This window comes from Sus scrofa, chromosome 9 (assembly GCF_000003025.6).
Source record: "Sus scrofa isolate TJ Tabasco breed Duroc chromosome 9, Sscrofa11.1, whole genome shotgun sequence".
NCBI lineage: Eukaryota > Metazoa > Chordata > Mammalia > Artiodactyla > Suidae > Sus > Sus scrofa.
Window position 1 is genome coordinate 117,977,804 of NC_010451.4, and position 18,056 is coordinate 117,995,859.

General features: G+C 33.0%; 1 protein-coding gene across 6 annotated transcripts in view; it reads right to left on the bottom strand.

Annotated features, from left to right (window-relative positions):
- The window catches only part of RFWD2 (ring finger and WD repeat domain 2), a 200,765-nt gene that overhangs the window by 64,300 nt on the left and 118,409 nt on the right, over nucleotides 1-18,056 (bottom strand). For all 6 annotated transcript variants that reach the window (XM_021063674.1, XM_021063678.1, XM_021063675.1 and 3 more), the window contains 3 exons: nucleotides 9,276-9,419; nucleotides 6,857-6,965; nucleotides 6,389-6,470 (listed from right to left, as the gene is read on the bottom strand). In XM_021063674.1, coding sequence (XP_020919333.1) covers nucleotides 6,389-6,470; nucleotides 6,857-6,965; nucleotides 9,276-9,419 — 335 coding nt within the window. The remainder of the gene's footprint in view (nucleotides 1-6,388; nucleotides 6,471-6,856; nucleotides 6,966-9,275; nucleotides 9,420-18,056) is intronic.

Genomic DNA, 18,056 nt, shown 5'->3' on the forward strand with positions numbered 1-18,056 from the left:
CCTAGAAAGTTTGCTTATTGCTACAGCTAGCTGTCTTTCCATACTAATCTAGGCATTTTGGTTTACTAGATCAAAAATGTTTAAACAGTGAATGAATAACAGACCAATATTTAAATGAAGAAAGCTTAGTTTCAAAGTCAGAAAACAAAATAGATAACCAATACATAATGAGAAATAATATGATCTCATAATTAAGACATAAAAGACAGGTTAAAAAAAAGCAATCTGGACATACACAGATTGTGTGTGTATATATATATATATATATATATATATATATATATATATATGTGAGGGAATTAAATGGTTTAACTTTTAACCTGTTACACTTTTGAGAATCTCACACACACAGGCACACACTTTCATATGTATGATATATATCAGAATGTATATATGATACATAAACAAATGTCATTTAAAATACCTGGGATCTGTCCTATTTTATCTTCAATTCAGAATTTCACGATTTTATGGAGTTCCCGTCATGGCTCAGAGGAAGCGAATCTGACTAGCATCCATGAAGATGCAGGTTCAATCTCTGACCTCACTCAGTGGGTCAAGGATCCGGTGTTGCTGTGAGCTGTGGTGTAGGTCGCAGATGCGGCTCAGATCTGACGTTGCTGTGGCTGTGGTGTAGGCCAGCAGCTACAGCTCTGATTCAACCCCGAGCCTGGGAACCTCCATATGCCGCTTGTGTGGTCTTTTTTAAGAACTTAGTTATATGGTTTAGTGTGTCTGAAGTAACAGCTAAACTATTTAGCTAAACTTTAAAATTTTGCATTAGTATTTGATATCTGCAATTTCAAAGGTATATATTGAGATTTGTAATGATTAGGGAGTGAAAAGCTAAGCAATCAAAGTAGGTCAGATCTGAGAGCAGGAATATAAAAGTGAGATGTTACCTTGTAAGGTAATAGACCAACTATCATATTATTTATAAACAAAACTTTCCTAGTAGACACTAGAATACACATATAAAAAAGACTTTCAAGATAAAGGTTACAATCCTGGTTGCACATTAGAATTAACAGCAAACACTAACAAGAAACAGTGATGAAAACCTTCCTATCCATTGTTCAATGGGTCCCAATGTCTCATCAGGACAGTGCCTAGAGTAAGTCTAGGTATTGGTGGGTTTTCTTTTTTTTTTTTTTAAAAAAAAAAAAGCTCTCTGGGTGCTTCTAATGTGTATTTGGGGTTGAAAATCAATATACATGAATGGAGGCATAATACAATTTTAGAATCTTTTTAGGATTATCAATACAGTAATCTTTAAATAGGAGTGAGAAAAAGGTAAAAATGGTTCCAACTACTATTTCTATGAATGTCATTTTATAAGAACAGACTTTCTCTGTGTGAACAGGATCTATTTATCTTCTATGAATAGAACTTCGTAATAGAAAATTTCTTTAAATGTGTGAGATCTCTGAATAAAAACTAACCATTAAAAAGTTACTTATAACCTGATGAATTAGCCTTCCCTAAGAAAAATAAGATACTCATTATTAAAATAAAAATGATATTAAGTAGCCATATTTTATTTCACATTATTTTTCAATAGGAATCATATGCTATTTCGATCACATACAATTGTTCAGGTAGTTAAGATATTCAATTCTGAGATGAAATGGCTAGCTATAATTAAAAGTCTGTATTCAAACAGCATTCATAGATTAGTAGAATATCAAGTGGTAGAACTATAACAGCCTAGCAAGCCCAAGTTAATCCACAACAAATATTTACGGAGCACCTACCATTACACTGTTAATCAGTAAGACTCATTACAAATAAGTGCTATATATCAATTTTATGACTATTAAATATAAGTAAACGTAAAAATGAACCAGAACTAACAGGTATAGTTAACTTAGAAGTGAAGTCTTTTTTTAAAAGGTCAAAGTAATTTTCTCCATAGAGTAATTATTTACATGTTACAAAAAAGTCATAATGGTAACCACAATGATTATAATTTCAATATATAAGATACTAGAATTTAATACAATTGCCTGAGCTATAGGATAACTAAGGTTTAAAATACCGTGAAGATACACTGACTATATAAAGTATAGAAAAGGAAAATGCACAAAATTTATTGGTTACTGATCACTAAAAAGAACACATATTGTGGTTAAACTGTGTTCCCCAAAAGATATGCTGATGCCCTAACCCCAGGTACCTATTGAGTCAACTTTTTAATAGAAAATAGGGTCTTTGCAGATAAAATCAAGATGAGGTTATACTGGATTAGGATGGGCCCTCAATTCAATGACTGGTACCTTTATAAGAAGAGGGAGACTTGATACAGGGGAGAGTGTGAAGAAAACCACGTGCAGAGAGAGGCAGAAACTGGATGCAGCTACAAGTAAAAGAATGTCAAGGACTGCTACTAACCACCAGAAGCTAAGAAGACAGCAAGGAAAGATTCTTCCCTACAGTCTTCAGAGAGAGAATGGGACTGCCAACACCTGATTCTGGGCTTCTGGCCTCCAAGACTGTGAGAGAATAAATTTCTACAGTAGAAGCCAACCAGGCAGTGGTACACTGCTATGGCAGTCCTATGGAGCTAATACAACAGATATGACAAAATAACATTAAAATTAATTAAGTTCAACTCAACTAAGGTAACATCATAGAAGGAAAGGTAAAAAACAGTACAATCATTTCAGAGGAAGTATAGAAGAAATCAATAGACGTACTGGAAGAAAGTGTCTATGACAAATATAAATGAGATGTTCTTCAAAATAAGGAAATACTGTTAAAAGGATAATAGTAAGAATTTTTTTAACTTCAAAAATTACAATCTCAACATTTACTGTGAAAACTCCTTTTCATAAGTAAAAGTGAGTTTTAAAGAAAATATCCTCAAGGTGAAGCGCTAAGGCAATTAAATCAAACAAAACACATTGTCCTTATTTGTATACAGTCTCCTTGACTCAGCAAAAAATCAAAATCGTGACTCCTAGGAAAATCATGTTGAAATATAGGAGCTAAAAAGAAAAACAAAACTTGTTTGCGGAACTATAATCAATATTTTGTAATAACCTATAAGGAAAAAGCATCTGAAAATAGACAGATACATAAATATGTATGTATAACTGCCACACTTTGCTGTACACTTGAAACAACATTGTAAATCAACTCTATTTCAATTTTTAAAGATTACATTAAAAAAAAAAAACAAAATTCAGGAGTTCCCGTTGTGACGCAGTGGTTAACGAATCCGACTAGGAACCATAAGGTTGCGGGTTTCATCCCTTGCCTTGCTCAGTGGGTTAAAGATCTGGCGTTGCCGTGAGCTGTGGTGTAGGTTGCAGATGCGACTCGGATCACGAGTTGATGTGGCTCTGGCGTAGGCCGGTGGCTACAGCTCCGATTCGACCCCTAGCCTGGGAATCTCCATATGCTGTGGGAAGCGGCCCTTAGAAAAGGCAAAAAGATAAAATAAAATAAAATAAAATAAAATAAAAAATTAAAAAAAAAGAAAATTCAAGCTTGTTCTGAACACTGGCTAGCTGCCTTTAGGAAATGAATTTTTTACTTAAAATTATTTTATTACAAGTTTGATTAATATTAATATGTAAAGAAAAACTTTTTTTTTAAGTATGACTTGAATCTTCAGTCCTATTTAGAAAAAAAAAGAATTAAAAAAAAATCCAACTACCTTAGAGGATAGGTGAGGTTTATCATCTACTAATATGTAAAATTTGAGTTAAACAGTCCCTAAGTTCTTTTGTTCAAATTAATTTTTTTCCAAAAACATAACACATTGCATATCTATAATAACATCAGTACCAGTTTCAAAGTGTAGGATTTATATGTTTCAAGCTTCTCAGATAGGGCCCACTATATATCTATTTGCACCAAAGCTTCCTAAGAAAGAATTCAATGTAAAAGATAAAGGAAACAGGCCTAGGAGTTTGACACAGTAAGAAAGTCTGTCTTTAGTAAGGATGTACAAATATGAGTATGACTGACATGTGATACTCCTGGACCCACTTCTGAACCACTGTCTAGATCCTGCAGAAAATAGAATGAGTAAAAAGGGAGAGCGTGGCTTCACATAAACATTTGTATCATTTAATAAGTCTATAAAAAGCACACCATCACATCATATATCTGATCAGGAATTAATATCCAGGATAAAGAACTCCTACGACAACAAAAAGACAAACAATCCAATTTTAAAAATGGGCATAGAACCTGAATAAACACTTTTCCAGAGAAGATACACAAATGGCCAGTAAGCACATGAAAAGATGCTCAATATCACTATCATTGGGGAAAGGCAAAGCAAAACCACAATAAGATACTACTTCATACCCATCAAGATCATTATTATTGAAAAAAAGAAAGACATGAAAAGAACAGATATTGGCAAGGATGTGGAGAAATCAGAAATAATTGGGCACTACTGGTGGGAATTCTGGGAAACAGAATGGCAGTTCCTAAAAAATTTAAATATATAAGTATCATACGATCTCACAGTTCCATTTCTAAGTATACACCCAGAACTTAAAGCAGAAAATAAAGGAAGATTCTGTCATTCGTGTACATAGCAGCATTATTCACAATACCCCAAAGGTGAAAGCAACCCAAAGTATCTGTCCATCCATGAATGAAACAAAACACAGTACAGTCATACAACAGATTACTTTTCAGCCTAATATACGAAGGAAATTCTAATACATGCTACAATGGGGCTGAACCTTGAAGACATGATGCTAAGTGAAATAAATCAGGTACAAAAGGACAAATATTCATATGTGATACTTAGGAGAACTAGTCAAATTCACAGAGACAGAAAGTAGAAAGGTGATTGCCAGGGACTGGTGGAAGGGTTATGGAGAGTTAACTGTTTCATTAAAAGAGAAACAGTGTTTTCAAATCAGAGTTTGAGTTTTGCAATATAAATAAGGGTCAATGGATTGAGAGTGGTAAAGGTTGCACAAGAATGTCAACGCACTTACTACCACCAAGCAGTACACTTAAAAACAGTTAAAATGGTTCACTTTATGTGTATTTGAATACAATTTAAAATGAATAAATATTGCAGCAACATGGATGGAATTAGAGATTATAATACTAAGTGAAGTAAGTCAGAAAGATAAAGACAAGTATATGATATCACTTACACGGAGAATCTGAAAAATTACACAAAAGAACCTAGCTATGAAACAGAAATAGGCAGAGAGTACAAACTTTTCATTGCCAATGGGGAGGTAACTGGGAGAGGGAAGTAGGAGGTTGGGTTTAGCAGATGTAAGCTATTATACATGAAGGGGATGATCAATAAGATTGTACTGCACTGCACAGAGAAATATATTCAATACGCTATGATAAATCATAATGGAAAAGAACATACATACATATTTTTAAAATAGAGTGTGTATGTGTATATACGTATGTATAACTGAATCACTGTATATATACAAGTGTACATACATTTATGTACACAGAACTGTATGTATAACTGAATCAGATAGGGGTTGATTCAGAGCTACAGTTCTGAGCCAGGTCTGTGACCTATGCTACAGCTCATGGCAACCCTTCATCTTCAACTCACTGAGAGGACCCAGGGATCAAACTTTGTCCTCATGGCTACTAGTCGGGTTCATTTTCACTAAGCCACAACAGGAACTTCTCAAAGATAATTTCATAAAGCAATCAAGAAGGAAGGTATTCCAAACTACACATACCGTGGGTTTACTAGTTTCTGATCCAACAGTTTTGGGGTGGGGGGTCAGAAAAGTGTTATTTTCCTCTTACAGAATAGGATAGCTCTATCTATCACTGTGAAAGAAAATTTCAACAGGAGAGCTACTCTTGCTTATCTATCTACTACTCTGCATGTTATATGTATAAAAGCAAACGGCAAAGAAATTAAGGTTTCTAACTCTAAGATAAAAGAAATCTGTTAACAGGGCTTTGTAAATTTGATGATGAGAACTAGGCCAAAACAAGACAGTAGGATAAAAGAAAAGAAATAGCACAAGAAAGGAGAGGTCAATTAAATTGGAAGAAAGAGATGTAGAATTTTTGCCTTGAAACATGATAAATTCATGAAAAGATTTTAGTATACACTGGGAATTTAATATAATACAACATATATAGAGATATCTGAATAATTCAACAAAAAAGTTCATCTGATGGTATAGATAAAGGAAATGGTTATAAAAATATCACCATGTGGCATGAATTCAAAAAACATTATTGTAATAAAGATGAGTATATTCATTTTTCTTCCACTCCCTGAGTGATATATGTTTCTGTGCTTACTAGATTATTTTTAAACAATCAGAAATCACAAAGGATTGCTATGGGTTTCAACAAATATCTGCAGCTTTGTCAGCAAAAAGGATTAAGTTGGGGGAGGGGATTCAAACAGTACCTTTTGCATCATCAGAACCTGAAGCCAAGAGTTTAGGATCCATCAAATTAAAGTCAACACTCCAACACCTCTTCTCATGCTCCTGGATGTAGAAGGAAGATAAAACAGTCTCAGAGAGAATACAGATCTTAAAATAAATAAAGCAAAAAACAAATGGATACCAATTTATCACTATGGTAGGAGGGAAAAACAACTGGCTGTGGAAACAAATGGAAAGCAAAGTAGATCCTAAACTTTTTATATATACATTTACTAAAATTACTGCTTGGGTTAATTAATTTGATACATTCCACAAATGCAAAAAGTCTAAGAGAAAAGCATTATTTCAGAAAAGTATTAGTTGGTATTATATAGGTATAAAAATGCTAAGTACTGACTTTTAATTTGTAATTACAAAGCACATGAAGCTCTACAATTATTAAGAAGTAAAAATGATTCTTAAAACAAGTAACTGGTATCCTTATTTACCTGATAGACCTTTGACCTCTGTCCTGTGAATCCATCCCACAGGATGACAGTGCCTTCATAATCACTGCTGGCTAACAGGTTCTTATGGTAACTACTCCAACTGATACAGCTGCAAGAAAAGAATATGGCTAAGCCTCACTTTACATAAAAATAGATAACAATGATACAAAGAATACTGATGTGTTAAGAAGATTAGAACCCTTTCAAAATGGTCTACTTGAGTTCACATTCATTACCCTGTCCACAGCACATCTGGAAAGAAAGGTATCATGTAATTCCCAGATTTTTTGATTGAAGCTACCAAGTTACAAGCTGTAATTAGTTTTCATTCTCATCACAAGCTGCCAGATGGATATGATGAGCCTAATGTGAGGAGAGCATGTCTGCAAGTGAAGAAAATAAAGGCCGGGGCATGGGCGGGGCACAAAGCAGGCCACAGCAAGATAACAGCGACCTAACCAGACTGCTTCGGCCCCTGGATCCAGTTATGCCAAATCATATAAACCAAAAAACTAGTTTGAATTGGGTTTCTGTATTTACATCAAAATCTTAACATAAGTATGTGACTGAAATTGCAATTAAAAGCATTTAACAGCTGGAATTAAACTTCAACATTTATGATTTCAGCTATTTTCAAATGTTCCAAAATTAAGAATGCAACATCTAAAAATGCATGCTTTCAGTCAGACACAGAAGGTATAGAGAAAGCAAAACAATTAACCTAGGTGACTTCCAAGCATTTGAACACAACAAGGTCTTTTCACTCTCAACGAACTGCATATGTGCTAAATTTTAGGGATTGGAAGAGTTCATTTGCACCTTTAAGCCTACTTATTAGAATTTCTGAAAGGAATTTTATGGAAGTTAAGAGCTTTGGATTTATATAGTTTTAAGCTTAAATTCCAGATCTGTTACTTACTAGTGGCTTTGGGTAATTTAGTTCACTTTCACAACAGGTGTGCTCCAAACTGGTTTGAGGCATATTTACAATATTGATTCTTTCAGTCCCAAACCCACAGTTTCCAGCCTTGAACAGTTTCCTCTCCATTATTTTAAGGCCCATAAAGTACTGCCATATTTGTACATATGTCAGGACAGAAAAGGTAAACCCTCTAACCCATATTTTCATTACAATAACATTTACTATGAATTCTTGATATGGGCCAAGTATTGTGCCGAATGCATTATGTGGGTTTATTTAAAATACAATCCTATGAAACAGGTAATACTATTACAGCCTCTATTTGATAAATGAGTCGCATGAAATGGTTAAGAGCACAGATTCTGGAACCAAACTACTTCTGTTTGAACTCTGGCTCCTCCATAAGTGCTCCTGCACTACTTAAGCTGTGCGGTCTTAAGCAAATTAATGAACCTTTCTGTTCCTAAGCTTCCTTGTGTATAAAATGGGGCAATAACAGTCTGCTTAAGACAAAACACTTAGATAGTGATTGCCACATAAGAATTCAAAAAGTTGTATCTTACTAATGTTGTACTCTTTCCACCTAAAAATAACTCAGTATATAAACTAAGTATATAACAGATTCCTGATGATGAGCACCAGGAATGAATGAACATTATCAGTCTACCATTTTTATGAATGAATTAGGAAACAAAAAAGAAAGCAATAACAAATTATATAAAGACTGTAATACTTGCTATATTAACTTTATTTAAATTTACATATATACATATTTATGGTGTGTGTGTGTGTGTCATTCATTCGGATAAAAAAAGTATAAGGATGAATGGAAAATGTTCAAAGTTCTGAATAAATGTATTTTTAAATGATTTCCCTACACCACTCCCTTTCAAGCCAGTGCCTATGAGAACAGCTTAGGAAGCTTGTTTGAAAAATGCACATTCTAGGATTCCTCCAAGATGGGGGGGGGGGGGCGCAGATTAGAAGTAAGGTGCAGTTCCTGCATTTTTATTAGTATTCTAGGTTTAAAAAGGACTCATTATGAACTCTAACCCCTAATATATGAAACTTAAAGGCTATGCCCTCATGAAAATGATCTTGTGAAAAGAATTCTTAAAACCATAAACAGTTATAATATTTAGAGATATGTGCAAGCTAGAAGAAAAACTCCTGACCTTGAGACACTATTTATTGGGCTATAGCCATACTTCATTCAACACCCCATGAAAGGCCATCTATAATAAAGACCTTTATTTGATTAAGTGAAAGAAAGAGGACTTTGATTTGGCAAATAGAAAAATGATAACTACTAGCCCCCACAAGGAAAGAGTAATCAATGTCTAAAAAAAAGACATTCTGATGTATTCTCTGTATATAATTACAGTGTTCACTATGAATGTGTAAGGAGTCTCACAAAAAGGTAAAAAAGCTAGTAGCGATTATAGACACTAATTGTTATAAACACATGGTATTATGCAAAGAAAATCATGTAAATACCTGATTTTGGAATTGCAGGTCATTTCATTTTCAGGGTAATGAATATCCACTGCATCCTGAATGACTGTGCCATATTCATAGACTTTAATCTTCTTTGTAACCCCAGCAATTGCAAAGTAGTCACAATCTCTGTCAAATTCGATACTAAGGGGAAAAGTATATTCCTGGGTCAGTAAGACTACCCATCCTTATGAAGCTTACACGGACAACATTTCAGAATTTGTTTTTTTCTATTTCTAAAGTGATTTTGTCTATAAGGATAAGAGAGCTACCTGAAATGCCCTCAAATTATATTAGGCCTGATGTCCAGATTGTCATTAATAAGATATCACAATTGGTAGAGAACTGTACATAGCTACACAATTGTGCTGAGAGATGGTTCTTTTATTCCTAGAAACTTGACGTGTTTTTCAATTCAGCTTTAGCAACCATATTATAACAAACTCAACTGTCAAGGCTAAAAAGTTATACTGTAAAAGTTAAAAAAAAAAAAAGATTTAATGGTTTGATATATTAAAAATACATCAAAAGAGAACTTCCAATAAATCTTTTCATAAATTCTAGCTCTCCTTTTCTTAACATTTTGTGAGGATGATAGAATTTCAAAATATTTAATGTGGAGTTCTCATCGTGGCTCAGTGGTAACAAACCCGACTAGTATCCATGAGGATGTGGATTTGATCCCTGGCCTCACTTGGTGGGTTAATGATCTGGCACTGCCATGAGCTGTGGTGTAGGTAGCAGACACAGCTCAGATCCTACAGTGCTGTGGCTGTGGTGTAGGCCAGCAGCTGCTGCTCTGATTTGACCCCTAGCCTGGGAACTTCTGTATGCTGCAGGTATGTTCCTAAAAAAAAAAAAAAAAAAAAAATCAAAATATTTAATGTTATTTAAACACATAAATTAGTCCACAAGCTGGAAACTGAAGAAATTAAGGAAGGGGTAATGACAAAAGGGTGAAATACACATAAAAATGGAATTATTAAATTATTATTACATCTCCTCAAATCCACTTCTAATCTCCCCATCAAATATGTTCTCTCTGACTTATGAACCACAAACAGGCAAGGGAAAAAGTAAAAACCTTTCCTTTCTTTCTAATTACTTAGCTACTCTTACCTTCTTTTTATACAATTTCCAAAATAAGCTACTTCAAAACAGAGTACAAGATTTTTTCCACCTTTATAGACCTTAACTTGGAGTCTCAACAAAGTTTTTACATAATCAGCAAGAAGACTAAGTGACCGAATTAAGAGTAAAAAGAATCATCACATACATTATCTCTCATCCTTTCTAGAAGCTGTCATAAGGATACAGAATACATAAGAATTCTCACTATCTTCAATTAATTATAATAGATAACATTCATTGACCACTCAACTACTATAACCACTGTGCATATTAACTCATTTAATTCTTATAATAATAACCATATGAAATGGGTGTTAATTTATCCATAATTTTACACATGAGAGAGCTGAGAACTAAAGCTGAAGTAACTTGCCCAAAGTTATTCATCTTGAAAGTGTCTAAAATAATACCAGTACTCTGCATATTTTAAGCATTCATCAAATGCATAGAAATACCTACATGACATAGTTTTTTAAAAATAAATTGCCTGTGATATTCTTTTACCAAAAAGTTAATGATTAGTTAATAATACAGTAAGAAGCTTTGCTAAGCTGCTAATAAATAAGGAAAATAAGTACACATGAAGAATATTTCTCATAAAAACAAATGCTGAGATGCTCAGTTTTTATTTAGCTTTAAATACTTAATTTTATAAAAATTTTAATTTCATTAAAGGTCATTGACTATTGCACAATTCAGCAAAAGCTCCCTCCAATACAATGTGACTATGTGGCAATGCAATAGATTTATCTGTACAACAATCTCATGTGAACTGCTGTCTCAGCTACTGCTTGTTACCTGCCCTGTAGACTCTAATGCAGCATAACTGTATTGATAGCAACTATTGAACTCTCCAAACTCAATTTATACTCATAGCCTCATGCTACTGAAGGAAAAATATTACTGTGTCTGACAAAGGACAGAGTTATCAGACTGAACTTCCATCCTTAGGAAATTTGGGTATGCCTGATACTCCAAGGAAAAACCAGTTATATTATCCCTAAATACTTTCTTTTTACCTATAAACATACATGACTAATAAACAAACAACATTCTAAATGTTGTTCCAGTAAAAGTTAACATGCTACTTCCAAACTATTTGTTTCTAATATAAAAAAGTTTAAATGCTAACTTATTAAAAGCCACTGGGGAGTCCTTGTTGTGGCTCAGAGGTTAACAAACCCAACTAGTATCCATAAGGACATGGGTTCAATCCCTGACCTTGCTCAGTGGGTTAAGTATCTGGTGTTGCTCTGAGCTGTGGTGTAGGTCGCAGACATGGCTTGGATCCGGTGTTGCTGTGGCATATGCCAGCAGCTACAGCTTGGATTTGACTCTAGCCTGGGAACTTCCATATTTTAGGGTGAGGCCTAACAAGACAAAAGACAAAAATAAATAAATTTAAAAATAAAATAATAAAAATAAAAAGCCACTGTAGGAAGAAAAATGGCTTATAAATAAAAATGCTGGCCAAAGGATTGATTTGATGATATAAGAAAGTAATTAAGTCTACTACTTTTTCTGTTGCTATCCTGTTATTCAAGACAACTCTTTTTTCAACAAAGGTTATTATTTAGCTATATCATATCATTCTTAACTCTCAAACTAAAAAACTAACTTTTGGATTTGACTTTACTGCTATTGTTTTCTTATATTCTGGTTATGTTTTGTTCTTACAATATTAGGATATCAAAGACCTAGACAGTATCCCTTTTTATTTGGTGGGGGAGGGGAGTGGCAAGAGGGGAGGTGTGCCTGTGGCATACAGAAATTCCTGAGCCAGGATCAAACCCACACCATAAACCACAGTAGCAACCTGAGCCACCTCAGTGACATTATATCCTTGATGCACTGAGCCACATGGGAACTTCCAGTATCCTTTTTTACTATTCTGGGATACTGAGGTTCTTTCAGTTTATTTTTATTATTTTTTATTAAAGTACAGTTGATTTACAATGTTGTACCAATTTCTGCTGTACAGCTAAGTGACCCAGTCATACACACACACACACACATTTTTTTTCTCATATTATCTTCCACCATGTTCCTCCCAAGAGTTGGATATAGCTCCCTGTGCTATATAGTAGGACATCATTGCTTATCCATTCTAAACGTAACAGCTTGCATTTACTAACCCCAAACGCCCAGTCCATTCCATTCTTCCCCCTGCCCTACTCTTGGCAACCACAAGTCTCTTCTCTATATCTGTGATGTAGATAGGTGCTGTTTTGTAGACAGGCTCACTTGTGCCAAATTTTAGATTCCACATGTAAGTGATATCATATGGCATTTGTCTTTCTCTTTCTGATTTACTTCACTTAGTATGAGAATCTCTAGTTCCATTCATGTTGCTGCAAACGGCATTATTTTTCTTTTTTGTGGCTTAGTAGTTATTCCATGAGGTTCTTGTTTAAAAACAGTATTTTTACAGAAATACTGATCAAAAAGTATAAGGAGTAGTATTATTTCTACTAAATTTTGGTAAAAAAGGAAAGGAAGACAAACAGCTACCTTTTAAAAAATGCAAGTACTTCCACATAATTAAGACTCAGAATTTAAATACTTCCAAACACTGAATCATTTGTTCCCAATCTCAGACATATTTAATCACATCTGTTCCCAAACACAAATGAAATTAGGCTCTAGAAACAGATCATGGAATAACTCAAAAGAATAATGTAGTTTTCAGGTACAGAGAGACTTTCAGAGCTAATCCAAAATAGATGGCTTCTATTTCACAATACATTTCATCTGCTTTAATTATGAAATCTGATAACATAAACAAAAATAGTAAACGATGACTTGTTAGGCTGAAATATAAACAAAATAAAAGGAAAAGAAATTAATTAAAACGTACCCATTTGTGCAGTTAAATTCAAAAAAGAATAGTAAATAGTCTTATCTGTTATATATAAAATTCACTTCTGCTATCCACTATCACCAGTAATAAAACAAGTTCTGTTTACGAAAGTTAACTGCAATAATAAATTCAGTTTCATAAAATTTTTCAAATTAAAAAAATAAACATTTTAAAGAATTACATGAATGGTGACTTACTTAAACATGAAAATAAACTACATCTTTCATATTTGGAATGTTTCAACTATTTTTACAAAGTGATTTACTTAAACAGTTGTAAAATGTAATTACACTGCAGGAAACTGGCTACATTTTTTGTCCAAAGAGCCATCAGTCAAGCAATTAAGCTTCAAGGCAAGAGACCAAACAGGACACCTTATTAATGCACACATCTAGTACAGTGTAGCACGAAGCAATAGTAAAGATGTCAATATCTCAAGAAGGTAAGTTTGTCAGTGTTCCCACTGTCTGTCATATTTTTTGTAATTATAAAACATGCATTAGCAAACAAGGTGGATTAATAGCCCTGAACACTGGAATGCGATTTATTGAAAGAAAATATAAAATGAACACAATTGTTAAAGGTCTAACACGTTAGTATGCCCCACGAGACAGGGGCTACTATAATTTCAAGGAAACTAAGAAAGGTTCAGAATTTGGTCTTTTTAATAAGAAAAGGGCAGATTTTTAAAGAATACAAACACAGGTAAAGTGAATAAGAACTGGTGTTATTTAACTGACTTTCTCCCAAATCAATCAATAATAGCAAAAATTTCCTTAACATACTTAGTACTATGCATCAAGTATTGTTTTAAGAACTTTACATAATACATACTTAATCTTCAAATCTCCACTGACAGATAAGGAAACTGAGGTATACTGATACTAAGTAATTTGCCCAAGGTTCACTAGATAATTCCAATTCAAGCCACCTGGTTTCAGAGTCTATGTTCTCATACTATGCAAAACTTCCATTTTAATAAGAACAAAAGAGCTTCAAGGAACACATACGAAGGCTAAATAAACAATAATGACATAAAATAATGTCTACTATATTATATATCATAATTCATCTTGTGCAACAATTTAAATAGGAGGAAAAAAAGAGTAAAGTAGCCTCACTGGGTTTATAAATAGTGGGAAAGACTTTTTATCAAATAATTATTAATATTTATTATTAAAATAAGCAAATGCCAAATGATAAAGACAAAACATGCTATAGGAATTCCGTTGTCTATGATTACTAAGGCCAGCTGGAAGAAAATGGATGAAGCTTGAATATTCTCATCCATCAAATACCCAGTGTGCCTGTTATCTGCCAAACACTGACCTAGCTGATGGAAACTAAAACACGTTTGAGAAATTTGTATTGATACAAACCTGGGCTATTGCAATAGCCTCTTTACAAGTCTGCTACCCCTGAATTTCCTCTTTTCTAATTCATTTGAAGAACTGATATTCGGGAACATATCCAAAACCACAGCTTTGTTCACATAATTCTATCTTCATTTACTACCACTTAAATTCCAAACTCCAGTTGTTAACCAAAGATCCATCACAGCTCGGCTTGAATCTTTTCTTAAAACTTACTTTATTTTTAAAAATATGTATACTGGAAAATAGTTTAAAAAGTGTACAGAGAAAAGGAAGTCTCCAATCTTTCCAAATAAGCATCCAAATGGCCTCCCTAGAAATAACCCACAGTTACAGACTGCGTCCTACTAGAATTATCCTATACATAAACAAGCATATAGTATTCATATTCTCTTTTTTAAATTAAACACATGGCATGGTACTGTACGTATCTTGCCCCCCACCCACATCTAACAGTCTCTGACAATCATGTTATATCAGCACGTATTAGAGCTACCTCATTTTCACCCCCAGTGGCTGCATAGAATTCTGACACATAGATGTATCATACATTATTTTAACCAGTCTAATGAGAACATTTACTCTCTAGTCTTTCACTGCTAAACAATGCTGCAATTAAATAAAACCCTTCACTGTGTCATTTTTCCAATATGCAAGAATATCCTTAAATATACCTGGATTATGAAGTGCTAGGTCAAAAATCACACACTTTTTAATGTACTAAAATAAAGCTACACTTCTCTCCATCCAGATTAAGATCACTAATAATTTCAATTTTGTCTCTGAACACTTCCATTTAAATATTCATTCCATTTGGAATTTATTTTAAACCGTGAAGACAGAAGAGATGTAACTACAGACACTCTCTGTTCATGGACTTGTACCACACAGCTTTAATTACTGATTCATCATAATATGCTGTAGCATCTTGGACGAACTATTGTCCTTTCATTAACTGTTCCATTCAGAATTTTTCCAGATATTTTACAACTATAGTTTCAAGTTTAACATCACCTTTTTTCCAGAAAACAATCAAAATGTATGCTATCTGATATTTTCATTACAATCATGTTAAATTTATACATTAACTAAGGAAAATGAGATTTTTGTGATGCTTAATCTTTCCATTTAGGCATACCTGTGTCTTTCCTTTGTTCAAATTTCATTTCCTCAGCAGTATTTCAAAATTTTTCTTCTTTTAGATCTCCTACATTTCCAGTTAGGTTTATTATTTTCTATTTGACAACTTTCCGTATTTTTCCTGTTGTAATTAGCCTGTCTATTTTTATCCTTTTAGAGCCAGTTCAGATCAATTACATTTCCTTCAAAATAACCTGTCATCTAAAATCAACAGACTTGAGCAAAGTAGTTTATTATTTTTTTTCTTCCAGTGTACCTGTAGGGACTTCCTCAGTTTCATTCTTATTTTACGTACTTGAAGTTTCTCCTAGTTTTTACTTGATTAGGCTAACATGCATTGTTTTAAGAAGCTCACTGATTGAAAACAATTGTTTTTTATAATTCATTCATGTTCTCACATTTACCTCATTTGTTTCCTTCTACTTTATTACCATTCATTTTGTTCTTCCTCTAACATTTCCAGTTGAATGCTTAATTTATTTTCATACTTTCTTCTTCATTAAAGCAAGAAAGTTTATTCTGAGCACTTTCAGCTACATTCCATAGGTTCTAAGTATACAAGTTTCACCAAAGTGGCTTCATTTTCACAGTGACCCTACAGTTGCCAAGATAGCTTTTAAATGTTAGTGGGGTGGGTTGTTTTTGTTTTTTTTCCCCCTGTGTTCTAATTTTGTTATGAATGTCTGGTCTCTTGCTGTATTATGATCAGAGAATGCTGTATCTGCTACTTTTATTTTCTGTAATTTGACATTTGATATATATATGACTACATTTTCTGATGATCCATGGACATTCTAAAAGAAGTCATATTCTTAATGCATGTTTGTATATGCGTTCTAACTTGTTAATTATGTTATTTAGGGTTTCCACAGTTTCAGTTTTAGTCCATTTAAGGTCTGACCAGTTATGAACTAAGATCTGATTTGATTTAAAGTCTCATACCCTAGTGTTTTTGTCTTACAGTTAACAAAGGAATTTTCCAATGTATAATAATATTTATAGATACTTAAATTTCATCATGGACTGAATCTTTATCATTATGAAGTGCTGCCTGGGAGAAAGGGTGGAGAGAAACTGAGATTTAATTACTTCTAGCCTGAATTAAATCTTCCTTTTAACATTCACACATCCAAATTACATACAACACAGATTTATGCTTCATATTATGATTTAATGCAAAAATACTTTTCCTTTTGATGGGAGGTTCAGCCTGTTTACATTTATTTATCAAGCACACATTTGTTTTTACTTCTGTCATTTTATCTTGTGACATGTTTTAACTGCATTTTTTTCCAGTTTCAAAATGTCCATTTTAATCCTTTTTGTCTGCATTTTAACCATATTTTTAATTAAAGAATATCTCTGACCATTTGATTTACTTTTGCTTTCTGTGCTATTCTTATAAATGGGAACTGTAGTTTTTCTGTCTAGTGGCTATTTTTATAACTCTATGAATTACTTTAAAAAGAAATAAAACATTCATGTATCTATTAAGTCTTTGATAAAAAGACAAAATTATTTTTGCATTCCCTCTTCCCATCCTATTGATTACTTTGATTGTCTTAAAGTTTTTTTATACATTCAAAGATATTTTTATACCACTCATCCTTGTACAAGTTAAAAAACCTATAAATAATCATCTGAGTATAGAGATGAATCCCATTATACATATAAAGACAAACTAGCCATGCATTTCTAATATTCACAGAATGTTCCAAACTTATTCATAAGTAGATTCAAATATCTGAGTACTCCATTATATTGTCTAATGCGGTCATATCAAAATGTACATCTTATTTTAAATTATTTTCTTTTTCCTTTATATTAGTTAGGGCGCTATAATTTTTTTAATGTTTGTGTAGGTTGCAATATCTATTAACTTTAGTTAGAATAGTGTCAATGTTCAAGTAAAATTTTACAGATGTTGAAATTTGAATTTCATATAATTTTTACACATTGCAAAAAATTATTCTTTATATTTTTTCGCCATTTTAAAAATTTAAAAACTATTCTTGGCTTGCTGCTGTACAAACTAAGACAATGGGTCAAAACTGGCTTGCAAGCCTTAATTTATTGACCCCTGTCATGAATGAATGGATATATTTGATTTTATTGCATAGGTACTAAAATGAAGCCACATTTAAAGTCTATATATATGTATTTGTTCAATAATTTTCATTAGCTGGATGGTTTTGTTTTTAAGCCTATAAAGCCCTAAGATCTTGCTTTAAAACAACTACTTTAAAATTTTTATTTTTCTGTTCCCTCTGGCTATCA